At 44.6% G+C, this 13,554-nt stretch overlaps 1 protein-coding gene across 1 annotated transcript in view; it reads right to left on the bottom strand.

The window, feature by feature from the left end:
- Positions 1-13,554, bottom strand: part of ipo11 (importin 11) — a 388,461-nt gene that overhangs the window by 132,320 nt on the left and 242,587 nt on the right. Inside the window, exons 23-24 of the mRNA XM_056273222.1 lie at positions 3,558-3,637; positions 3,229-3,309 (exon numbers count right to left, since the gene is read on the bottom strand). Of these exons, the coding sequence (XP_056129197.1) occupies positions 3,229-3,309; positions 3,558-3,637 (161 nt within the window). The remainder of the gene's footprint in view (positions 1-3,228; positions 3,310-3,557; positions 3,638-13,554) is intronic.

Raw genomic sequence — 13,554 nt, 5'->3', positions numbered from 1 at the left:
TTGCGGTATTATACTGGTATGATCACATGTGTGCGAAAATTAACATCTGTGAATATTCACCTCCCATTCCACTCTATGCGAGCGAAGGTGCGAGTAAAACATTTGCTTCTGGTGGCGAACGGATTTTGCATCTTTGCTTTGTGTGGAGTTAAACGCTGATGGACTTTGACTGGTGAATCAACAGCCTCAACCAATAATAAAGAAGTATGTGTGGTTGACCCCGCTCGGCGTAACATCTTGCATTGCCCACATTCAGCATGGCAAGCTAAGAATTATGCCTATGCAGGTGAGGTGACGGTCATTCACCTGCATTCATGCATGTTTGATTGTAGCCTAAAACACGTTTTTCAAAGGTTTTCAATCACCACAACCACGAGAGGTGCTATATCATACAGTCATAACTGTGCATAAAAATTATTAGCCTGACAGGCCCAGTAGTATGCGAGATTAACAGTGAACAGATACACGCACACATGGACAGAAAAAAGTGTTTTTCCTGTCATTATTAGACTTTCGTGCATCACCCAAGTCAATTAAATGGAAATGTGGAAAAAACTTTTTTTATATACAGCACTCAAGCTAAAAAAATCTACCTAATAAAAAATGTTTTGCCTGTCAGTCTGTGGATACTCAGCCACCTAGACAGACCCTCACATGAATGCGGCCAAGTCTAATATAAACGTGCACTTTCCAAAATGAAAAGGTTTGCTAGGTGACCATTTTGGTTTAACCCTAACCCTGTCTTTATTTTCATAATATAATAAAGCTGGGCAAACCGTTTATGGTTGCACATGTGCAACTCACATCTACGGTTGACTCAGATTGATTGGGCAGCGACAAGAATATGCAACACTTCCTGTTTTTGATTACAACCTCGAAGAAGTTGGTCCTTTATAATGTTCACATTTATTGGTTTATCAAAATTCTTTTTCTTTTAATACCCCCCCTTTTTTTTCTCCCCAATTGTATTCAGCCAATTACCCCACTCTTCGGAGCCGTCCTGGTTGCTGCTCCACCCCCTCTGCTGATCCGGGAGGGCTGCAGACTACCACATGTCTCCTCCGATACATGTGGAGTCGCCAGCTGCTTCTTTTCAACTGACAGCGAGGAGTTTCGCCAGGGGGACGTAGCATGTGGGAGGATCACACTATTCCCCCCTGTTCCCCCTCGCCCCTGAACAGGCGCCCCGATTGACCAGAGGAGGCGCTAGTGCAGTGACCAGGACAGATACCCACATCCGGCTTCCCTCCCGCAGACACGGCCAATTGTGTCTGTAAAGACTCCTGACTAAGCCGGAGGAAACACGGGGATTTGAACCGGAGACCCGCGTATTGGAAGGCAATGGAATAGACTGCTATGCTACCCGAACGCCCTCAAAATTATTTTAATAACTTTCTCAACCTGATGACATCTCAAACAAATAACTGTTGATTTGTTAACTGTTAATAATTTAAGCTATGCAAATATGGAATCAGGAACACCTTTTCATTTCATTTCCAAAAGTACATGAAATGAAACAAAATATCGTTTTCCCCCACCCACAGCAGTGCAACACCAAGACAAAAACTACAATAACTTCAAGATCACACATAGCCAAACTAACACGTATATCCAAAATAACACATACATATATCCAAACTAAACAAAAGAGTCACTGTCCAAGGGAACGAACACCAGCCAGGATGACTGTCAGGGACTGCCGGTCTGCATGGGCTAGCAGTTAGCTTAGCCTGCCCCGCTTCCGCATCCTGTCAGACTGCCCTCGGGTGTTTCCTCTTTGAGTGCAGCACCAGGCAGGGGCCGTGGTCCATGGGCTCACCGAACGCAGCAGACCAAGCTCTCTCAGCCGATCCAACTCGCCCAGCCAGACACCCTCGACACACCTCCCTGCACTCCACACGATGACACCAAAAACACCACAGTCAACGCCAGGCAAAGTTACCGCCAGACCGCCCTCGGTGTTATCGGAACTGCCGGTCTGCATGGGCTAGCAGTTAGCTTAGCCTGCCTCGCTTCCGCGTCCTGTCAGACTGCCCTCAGTGTTACCTCCTCGGGCGCAGTTCTGGGCAGGGCCGTGGTTCCTGGGCCTACAGGACGCAGCAGACTAAGCTCTCCTGGCCAATCCAGCGCCAGCTCTCCCAGCCACCAAACGAAGGCAAAATTAGACCCAGACGTGGACAAAGACACTACATGGACGGTACTGGGTGAGGCTGCCGCAAATGTGAATTCGTGCTGCCATCTTTCCACACCGGTACTGCGTGAGGCTGCTGCAAACGTGAATTCACACTGCCATCTTCCCACACCAGAAGCGGTGAGATAAACACATAAACACACACACAAATAAACACAGGCTACCACCTGGTGGGGATAATCAATGCATTGTGCTGCATCAAAACATTTTTTGACTGATGTCATTCCCATGGGGTGGCTCCAGGCCTTTGTATAGGTTAGGAAAATCCATACTTTATGTATTTGGTCCAAGTTAAAGGGGTTTTTCCTACCTGAGCTCTATGACCAAGAAACTGAAACAATATTTACTCTGCTATCTTTACATTAACGCTAATCAAACAAATTAATCTTCATACTCTGTACAAGTGAAGAACATGATGGTGACCTGCCAAACTCTGCAGTCAGCATGCTACAACCATGGTTTTGTGGTTTCAGCCCTAGTCATCTTGAAGTATCATGCTGAATTCAAATCCGCTATTAACAGGGAATGTTATCATCGCATATTAATGATAGGGGCAGCAGTAGGCAGTCAATCTGGAACAAATTTCAGACAATCAAAGGAACTCTGTGTGTGTGTGTATGTGTGTGTGTGTGTGTCTGTAGGGAGGATATGTTTCAAGTTTTATCCTGCCCCCAAGCCCTCTCCTCCCTGCCATCCCGCTATTCCCCTACTAACCACCCACATCACAATCCCTTATTCGGTGCAGTGGGCTTTCAGAAACCAGTTCACCATCAAATATAGACACACATCACTTTGGAGGCCAAGCATGATCTAGAAACACAGTAGAGAAAACTGCTCAACAGAAAGGCAAAGAGAGAGGGAGAGAGAGAGAGAGGGAGCGAGAGAAATAAAGAGAGTCATGGCAAAGATGAAAGGTGTCGATAGGTCGAATGGGATAAAATATGAAAGGATTGGAAGGGCAGCAGGAATCAATGAAGGAGAATAATAAACACAAGAAAGGAACTTATGTGAATGAGAGAGAAAAAAAATTAATGTACCTTGAGAACTTGCACCTGTCCCTCATTTGTTATATCTTTAAGTAGGTCACAGAAGGATCGACACAGGCCCTCCGCATAATTCTGTCAAGACAAGCAGTCATCCGAGAGAGGGAATGTTATAGGGAGATCGCAACATAATATGATGTTTGTGAATGTGGAAGTGCATTAGTGGATGCATAGGTTGGAAGTCGTGAATGTGCTTCATGGGCAATAATTGTGTGTGCGTGTGTGTGTGCGTGTTATTGATTGTGTGTTTGTTTCTGCAAACATCTACCCATTTGTGTACATGTGTTTATGTGTGAGAAAATGTGTGTGTGCTTGTCCATCACCTGCAGGAAATCTGTGGCAGACAGGTAGACGTAGGCGTTGACGATCTGGAAGCAGGTCCGCATGTTCTCTGAGCTCAGCTCTAAAACAGAACAACAGATGTCTCGCATTAGTGATAGGGGCAGACAGATGTGATGGAGGAAGACGGTGAGGGAGGTAAGGGGAGTGGGGTGTGGTGAGACATGGGGGAAGAGTGTAGAGATAAGATACAGCTGGAAAAGCATAAAAAGTGGTCTTGTTTGTACTGTGGCAAACGTGGATGTTCACCATTACCAGGCTCAAATTAAAAAACACTTTAAAATGACCCATACATTTACCGGCTCATTTTCATTTAACTAGTGAAAACTACGGAATAAATGCAATGTGAAGTCATCAACAACGTCCAGATTGTCACTTCTTCTGAAAGCCCTCATGAATTATTTACCAATCCTGGGGTTAATACTGGAGGTTCTTGAAATGAAAATAATTTGGTTGGAAAAAAATGAAAAGGAAGGAACAGTAACGTTCCAATCAGTCTTCTGAAGTGTGATCAGATATACTCTTATGTGCTGGAAAGTGGATCAATCAACATAAAAATGGGGAGAATGTTGCAGAAAAAAGTATCCAAATCAAGCTACTGATTTTTTAAAGTGCAAACATGAGCCACTGACAAGCCTTTGCGATTGTAGTAGTATGTCCAAATTTATCATCCTCCAATATAATGCCCACCGAAATTCACAAAAAATCTGATGCAACATTGGAGTCATTTAAGCAATACATTTACAGCTTCGAGAATACCCAAAGGGAAGTAATTTAGGTGTAAGCTTTGTTCATAGATCGTCACAGCTTCTGTCATACCCTGGTTGTAAGACAAAAATTAATAGAGGCTGACAACGAAACATTATTTAGCATGCCATTGCCTCTGCAATATTATTAACTCAGCATTAAATTATCCCTAGTTTAATTCTGATGTTTCTCTTGCCTTTGCTTTTCAGGCTCATGTATTTTGGGAGAGAGAGCAAGTGAGGGAAAGGAGCTTGGCAGGTCAGCGATGACTAATTAAACTTTTCCCAGAAGAGCAGTCCTGTAGATATACATTCCCTCAATCAAATGGGGAATGTATATTTACAGGACTGCTCTGAAGCTGTTCAGACTCAGAATAAGATGATGAAGCAATGGTCTCTGAGACACTTGCTTTTATTCGACAGGATATTCTCCTAATCTAGATCATCTTATGATCAGATGCCGACTTTACTAACTCCTGAGAGAGTTGACATCGGTTGTACTAACAGTGGTTTTCATTCCACCGCACGATGACAACATACAATCCCTTGGATGAGCTACATGGGGTTATCAACAGGCATGCAACTAAACACCCATAGGCTGCTTTTATTTTGGCTGGTGATTTCAACCATGCCAATCTGATGAAAATCCTGCTGAGATGGCAGCAACACATCAGCCCCCCTATGCGCAGTGGTAACATGCTCGACCATGTTTACACTCCGTTCCCGGAAGGCTATAAGGCCTTCCCCGCTGACCTCCCTTCGGAAAATCAGATCACACCTTGATCTTCCCGCTCCCTGCTAACAGGCAGAAAGTCAAACAGGAGGGCATCGGGGTAGCGTTACAGTCTATTCCATTGCGTACCAACATGTGGATTGCCGGTTCAAATCCCTGTGTTGCCTCTGGCTTGGTCGGGTGTCCCTACAGACACAATTGGTTGTGTCTGCAGGTGGGAAGCTGGATGTGGGTATGTGCCCTGGTTGCTGCACTAGTGCCTCCTCTGGTCGGTCGGAGCGCCTGTTCAGGGGGGAGGGGGAAATGAGGGAAACAGCGTGATCCTCCCTCGCGTTACTTCCTGCTGGCAAAACCCCTCACTGTCAGGTGAAAAGAAGCGGCTGGCGACTTCACATGTATCAGAGAAAGCATGCGGTAGACTGCAGCCCTCCCCGGATCGGCACAGACAGTGGAGCAGCGAACAGGACGGCTTGGAAAATAGGGTAATTCACCAAGTACAATTGGGGAGGAAATTTAAATAATAAATAAACTCAAACAGGAAAGGCCTGTGACGTGATGTATCCAGCATTGGTCTGACCAATTGGACCCCATTTTGTGTCATTGCTTCCACACAACAGACTGGCAAGTTTTCTGGGACGCAGACAAAAGCAACATTGAATACACAGACACTGTCATTGGATGTATCAGCAAATGCATTGATGTTGTACCGAGGATTACTGTCCAAACATTCCCACATCAGAAGCCGTGGTTAAAGGGTGAAATCCGCAGCATGCTTAAAGCCCAGACTGCTGCTTACAACTCGGGGGATCAGGACTAGTACAGGAAAACTTGGTGCGAACTCCATAAGAGAATCAATGCTGCTAAGGGACAATATAGGGACAAAGTGGAGTCACATTACCATGGCTCCAGCTCCTGAGACATGTGGAATGAACTGAGAATTATCATGGACTACAAAGGGAATACCAACAGTGTTGTGGAAGTGTCTGTAGCACTCCAAAATGAGGTGAGCACTTTTTATGGACGCTTTGAGGAAGACACATCAGCCTCTATCATGGATTGTATATCACTGGCTGAAAGCCTGTTTTTCAGCTTTTCAGTGTAGCCTGTGTTGGCTACTCTGATCTCCTTTGTCATTGTGTTCTTTGCCTTGTTGTACAGGATCCTGTCTCCACTCCTGTAAGCCTCCTCCTTGGTGTGATGAAGCTGCCCAAGTTTTGCTGTGAACCAGGGCTTATTGCTATTGAAAGTGTAGCAAGTTTTGGTGGGACACATGTCCTCACAAAAGCTGATGTAAGATGTCAGTGTCAGTAAGTTTGTCCAGGTCTGTAGATGTACCCTAAAAAAAAAACAAAAAAAAACAACCCCAATCAGTGCAGTCAAAGCAGGCCTGAAGATCCAGTTTTGACACGTTGGTTCAACTCCTCCCAGTTTTATCCACAGGCTTTACAGATTTTAGTTTCTGCCTGTAGGTTGGGAGATGAACCAGAGAGTGATCAGAGAGTCCCAAAGCTGCACGGGGGACAGAGCCATAACCATCCTTTAATTTTGTGTAGCAATGATCCAGTGTGTTTATGATCACTGGTGGGACAATTAACATGCTGTCTGTATTTTGGCAGTTCGTGGCTGAAGTTTGCTATGTTGAAATCCCCAAGGATAATAAGAAGGGAGTCTGGATATTTGTGCTCCATGTTTACTATCTGGCCAGCCAGGTGTTGTAACGCCTCACTTACACAGGCCTGAGGTGGGATGTAAACACCAAACAGAATAAATGATGAAAACTCCCACGGTGAATAAAATGGTTTATAGTCAATGAAAATGATCTATATGAAGGCTGCATGATTTCTTCAACACTATATCTGTACATTAACCTTCATTTATATAGAATCAGATTCCACCTTCCTGTTTCTTTCCCATTAGCTCTGTTTCATGGTCCGCTCGGAAGGAGTTGGAAGTGCAGCAGATGGAGTAAGCTGTCCGGTATATGCTCACTAAACCAGGTTTCAGTGAGGCACAGGGCAGAAGATCTGGAAAAGTCCATGTTTTTTCTGTTGAGAAGCAGCACTTCGTCAATCTTGCTGGCCAAAGAGTGGACATTCGCCAGGTGGATTGACAGGGGCACAAATCGAAATCCCCGCTGTCACAGTTTAACGAGCACTCCAGCTCGCTTCCCCTGTCATCAGCTCCAACAAAGCCCATACAGAGCTGCTGCTTCTCCAACTAAAAGCTCGGTAAAACTTTCCAGTTCAATGAAAAACAGCGAAAAAGTTTGACCGGTGGGTAGTCGGAGGTTCAAAAGTTCTTCCCTGCTGAATGTGATCAGACAGTGGAAACTAAAAAAAAAAACAGAAAAAGTACCAGAGTGCAGAACCAAGGCCGCCTACTGCAGCATCAATTTTCTTAATCTCGATGGGTCTAATGAATCAATCATCCATCCATCCATTTTCCAAATCACTTATCCTGCTCTCAGGGTAGTGGGGATGCTGGAGCCTATCCCAGCAGTCATTGGGTGGCAGGCAGGGAGACACCCTGGACAGACCACCAGGCCATCACACAGAGCCCACACACACACACACATTCATACCTAGGGACAATTTAATATGGCCGATTCACCTGACCTACATGTCTTTGGACTGTGGGAGGAAACCGGAGCCCCCGGAGGAAACCCACACAGACACGGGGAGAACATGCAAACTCCACACAGAGGATGACCCGGGACGACCCCCAAGGTTGGACTACCCTGGGGCTCGAACCCAGGACCTTCTTGCTGTGAGGCAACAGCGCTAACCACTGTGCCATTGTACCATGAATCAATCAGCCTGTCATAATCGAAGACTTACAAGTAACGACCCATTTGTTTTGTTTTTGTTTTTGTTTTGTACCGATATAGTGTTCTGCTGTGGGAATGTCTTATTTTTCTGCTGCACAGCAATTATGATTTTGCAGTAACTCAAGGCTTTACAACTCCCTGCAATTTTTAGCAAAGCATGCGTGTACAGCTGTCCTAAACAGCAGTTTCAACCAAATGTACATAACTGAGAACAACTTTTTAGATTCTCAAACTTTGATGTAAACTAAGCTTTCCCAGTCAAAGCTACTATCATGAAAGAAATAGATATCTGTGATAAGGTGTAATAAAGATGGTCTTATCTGACCACACAAGTTCAAGCAAGTGATATTAAAGTTAATGTATGCACTATGCTGTCTCCAACCATCTGCTGGGCACAGTCAGGTAATGAAAATAATGTATGCTGCCATCTGCTATCTGTGCTGGTACATAATATATGCCAGGAGCCTATTTAGTCTGCAGATAAACTCATGAATATTCAAAAATACACACTAGTACAGAGCAACTCTGAGCTAAATGCATGCTAAAGTGAGGAGAGGATTAATGGGGAGCTTGGGCAAGTATGTGTCAACATGTGTTTGTGCATGCACAAACGCATAACTGGGATTCTGCTTGTCATTGCCAGCTGTTTCCGGCTTGCGCCTTCGGGAGAATCGGCTTCATGAGATCAATAACTGCTGTTTATTCTCTTATTATCTCTTCTCTATATTCTGCCCTAACCTCTTCATTTGCCCTACTGATTTAGCTATTTTCTGTGCTTAGTTCACTTATCGCTAGATTCTCTAGTTTTCTTTCTTAAATGACTTGTGTTTAGTAAGCAAACTCTCATTCCAGGTTTGTTACTAGCTTCGAGCTTAGCCCAGCTAGCAGTTAGCTCTATTTCATTTGCAGTCAAAGCAGCCTTGTTAAAATTATGGTGTGTGGTGACTGTTCCCCTGTTACATATAGGTTGTCTCGACTAGAGAGATGTGTCTATGAGTTAGAGCTGCTTCTTTTGGCTAGGATATGTTAGACGTGACGGGCACTCCAGATAGCATTAGCCCCGGGCTTGACAGCAGACCTGCTATTGTTAGCAATAGCTCAGCCTTGTCAGCAGATGCGGTGGAGTTTGTCTCTATTTACCGGCATGGGAAGGCTCACAAGTCCAAGCCACCGATAGTGTGGCCTGGTCTGCAGTCACCTCTACCGATTGCAAACCAGTTTTCACCCTTCACCAGCCCTGTTGGTAGTCCTACCGGCCAGCGTGCCTCTTCTGCTCCAGCTGACAGAGTAAAGCAACACACGCTAGTGATAGGAGACTCCATTACCCGATATATCAGATTAGCTTCACCACCTTTGGTTCACTGTTTACCCAGGGCTAGAGTCTCCATACAGAGGATAATCTTAGGGTGCTGGCATCACGGAGGGAGAAACAGGGCACCCAGACACACAGCACCACTATTTTCAGCAACAGTGTTATTCATGTCGGCACCAATAATGCTAGGATGAAGCAATCAGAGATCACAAAAGCTAGCTTAGTCAGGGCGCTCAAGTTTGCCAGAAAGATGTGTCAGCATCGATTAATTGTCTCTGGTCCCTTACCCATGAGAGGTAATGATAAGATGCACAGTAGGCTCGTTACTGTAATGAGCAGGGATTCTGCTTTGTTAATTACTGGCCTTCTTTCTGGGGCTGCCCTTACCGCTGAAAGCGGACGGCATTCACCCTACTGGGTAAGCTGACGCTCTTTTGTCTAGCAATACAGATAGCTGTTTACATTGAGTTTGACACAATATGAACTTTTTCGTTCAGCTTTCAGGGCCTGTCACTCCACTGAAACTGCTCTGACCAGAGTGGTGAACAATCTTCTACTAGCTATGGATTCTGATTCCATTTCTGTGCTTCTACTGTTGGACCTCAGTGCAGCATTTTACACGAGGGACTTATCATTCAGCAGGTTGCAAGTGATTAGAGAGCCTTCTAGGTTTAAACCTACTAGTGCAGATGTGGAGTCAACTAGTTTAGTTAAACTGTTTAGTCAGGGAATTTCTCATAGCATAGATTATCAGACTGAGAGCTGGACTCTTGAAACGAGGTAGAAAGAGCCCTTCGGTAGCTGCATCCACGACTGAGCAGCCCTCTTTAGGATCCACTCTGCTCACCCCACCTGAGGAAGGGGCTAGAAAAGGTGCCCTAAAAATAGCCTGCCTCAAACCTCCTGACTGGATTACCACGTCCATAGGGATCACCACATGCGGTCAGAAACATGAACTTTGTAGCCTGGGATGTGTGCACATTGATGGATATTGCAACCAGTGACAGAATGGAGAGGAGAACCGTGAACATTGCTAGAGAACTGAAGAGATGCTGGATTGACATAGCTGCCCTTTCTAAAACCCGACAGGCAGACAAAGGACAACTGAAGGAGAAGGATGGCTACACTTACTTCTGGAAAGGAAAAGCTGCTGATGAGCCCAGGATTCATGGTGTTGGATTTGCCATTAAAAACCAGATCATCAGCCACCTGTCTGAACTTCCTGTGGGTATCAGTGAGTGTCTCATGACCATCCATCTGTTGCTTGCCAACAACAAGTTGCCAACAGTTGTGAGTGCCTACGCCCCTACTTTAGACTCTGAAAAGGAAGTAAAAGAGACCCTCTACGCCTGCTTAGGCGAGACATTGTCAAGAATCCTCAAGGAGGTTAAGCTTATTCTCCTAGGAGACTTCAATGCCAGGGTCAGCCAGGATCAACACCTCTGGAAGGACACTATAGGAAAGGAAGGCATCGGAAACATCAATTTCAATGGAGTTCTGCTTCTTAGCAAATAAGCTCAGTACGACCTCACCATCACCAACACTCTGTTTTGCCAGAAAAACAAATTTAAAGCATCTTGGAGACATCCCTGCTCCAAACAGTGGCATTTCCTTGATTATGTCATTGTACGAACCAGGGACCGCCATGACATGAACATCACGAGGGCCATGATCAATGCAAAGGAAGAGCGGTGTTCAAAAGAAGCAGATCCAGGCAAGACTGAATCTTGAAAGCCTAAATGAAACTGCCACTCAGCAGTGACTTCAGGCCTCTGTTGGGGAAACCCTCCAACAGGAATATCCCCATGACATTGAGAAGCGCTGGAGCCTGCTCAAATCCACCATCCTCAACACTTCCAAAACCACCCATCCCCATGATCCTGAGAGCAGGGTCATGGGGATGGGCCAGGAAATCTTTGTGGTCCCTGAACACTCATTCCCTCCTAATTCTTCCATTCACGTAGTCTTCTAGCAGTGCCAGTGCATACATCATGCATCATTACGCACGAGTGCCACCGCAGTATTTATATGTTTACAGCAATCAGATGGATTCCTTCACACCTTGCCAAAATGATCGCGTCAATCAGTGGTAGGCCTATCCATCACCCTGGGATATAATTTGAAGATGGACGTTTGATAGGTGAACACAATTTCTTTTATTGATGTTGGTTTTGTTATTTTAGTGCAAGTACAAATAACACTGCTGATTTGAATGTTTATAACATGGATCTATAATTAATGTTTAATATTAAGTGAAATTAAACGTGTGAGAGGAATCATTATACAATCTGGCTTCAATTCACCACCTCACCATCTGCATCGCCAATTTCCCGTCTCCAAAATGTTCATACGCATGGGTCAGAGTCAAGTTTGTTTTTATATATCACAATTTTTGTGCGGGAAGTGGCATACGCCTCTTTCAGGCTCCCTTTTCTGCATACACAACGGTTATAAATGAGATCCCTAGGCTTTTTCGATGGCATCTGGACACTGCTTAGCATCCTGCTCATCCTAATGTTCATATATTTTATACTTCCATTATAATTCTGTTATCCTCTTTCAATGTTGTATTCTGTAAATTGCGTACACACAACATTCATTGCACATATGTCCGTCTTGGGGGAGAGATCCTCCTCTGTTGCTCTCCCTGAGGTTTGTTCCTATTTTTTTTTCTCCCTGTTAAAGGCTCTTTTTTTAGGGAGTTGTTCCTTATCCGATGCGAGGGTCTAAGGACAGGATGTTGCATTGCTGTAAAGCCCACTGAGGCAAATTTGTAATTTGTGATAATGGGCTGTACAAACTGACTTGACTTAACTGTTACAGAGTTAAAGAGCAGACAATCACTGACAAATTAATTTCCCAAATAGCACAATTAATTGTCAGGGAAGACATTGAAGGATGGGCATTGAGAGCAAAACAATAACAGAGAGATGCAGACAGAGGAAAGTGAGAGCTTCACTGTTTCTACTGTGGTACTGAAAAAGGGAAAAGCCCCTCTAAAACAAAATTTTTTCTCAACCTGGACGTTGCTATTCTCTCTTTTGTTTTTGGAGAACTCAAGCAATTGAGACCGAATGCACAATGGGATAAAGTACAATTTATGTGTTGTAGTGATGGGATATGCTAGCTTTACTGAAGCAGCGCTGCAAACACAAGGAAGGTGTATGCACTGACCATGTCTTTTAGAAACACCGTCAACCAATTTTCATAGTATTTGCCAGTCAAATTTGAATAGTAACAGGCAGAAGAAGAAAAAATGTGTGCGTGTGTGTGAATGACGTGTGGTCAGGGTAGACAGGGTGGGCAGTGTCTACCCTGTGATAATTTAATCAAAATAACCATACACCACCTTCATAACAACATAACAAAATCTCACTCTAGTTACAAGTATGCCGTGTTATAACATATTTTTAATGATATTTTTATAGCCTTGTCCTTTTTAAGTCCTTAAACTTCTAAGATGATTAATTACTTCTAAGACTGAGATGCCTTGGACATGTGTGGAGGAGAGATGCTGGATATATTGGGAGAAGGATGCTGAATATGGAGCTGCCAGGGAAGAGGAGAAGGGGAAGGCCAAAGAGGAGGTTTATGGATGTGGTGAGGGAGGACATGCAGGTGGCTGGTGTGTCAGAGGAAGATGCAGAGGACAGGAAGAGATGGAAACGGAAGATCCGCTGTGGTGACCCCTAACGGGAGCAGCTGAAAGTAGTGGTAGTAGTAGTAGTAGTTTATAGCCTTGTCCTTTTTAAGTCCTTAAACCTGCAAGAGCGAAACGCCATGTATCGCACAAGCTCACCTACTTTTTCCAATGGGAAGGCTAGACTCTACTTTTTTCAGGATTGCTTTTAATGTGAATTTCAGAGTTTGTGCAGGCGTATTGGGTAGCTCAAGGTGAAATCAACGGACGGGTAAAGGCACCGTTTATGGTGGCAGTGCGAGCCAATCAGAGCCTTCTATCACAGCCTTCTTCTTCAATCAGAGCCTTCTTCAATCAGAGCCTCCTTCTTCGCATCGGTCAACTGATGTGGCTACGAGGAGTGAACAGCCCATCAGAGTTCAGGAGAGTATTGTCCCGCCACATTTTGGACAATATCAACACTCAAATGAATACCAGGTTTGATCATTTTGGGAGGCTCTCGTTCATTGGCTTAGTTGACAGCTGCAAATTCGAGCAGATGTCCAGGTGTTTTGATGACAGCTTACTGAAGCGCCTGGAGACATACACAAAATACTTCAACCTCATCAGACTAAAAGCAGACTTGACTGGAATGTATAGTTCACAGATGATACGTGAGAAGTACAAAACACCAGCACATTGCTGTGCCTCGTCCTGACTCTTCCAGCTACCATGGCCTCAGTG

The sequence above is a fragment of the Lampris incognitus genome, chromosome 1 (assembly GCF_029633865.1).
Source record: "Lampris incognitus isolate fLamInc1 chromosome 1, fLamInc1.hap2, whole genome shotgun sequence".
In the NCBI taxonomy this organism is placed as follows: Eukaryota; Metazoa; Chordata; class Actinopteri; order Lampriformes; family Lampridae; genus Lampris; species Lampris incognitus.
The sequence above is the reverse complement of the archived record's forward strand: the minus strand, read 5'-3'. Positions and strand labels throughout refer to the sequence as shown.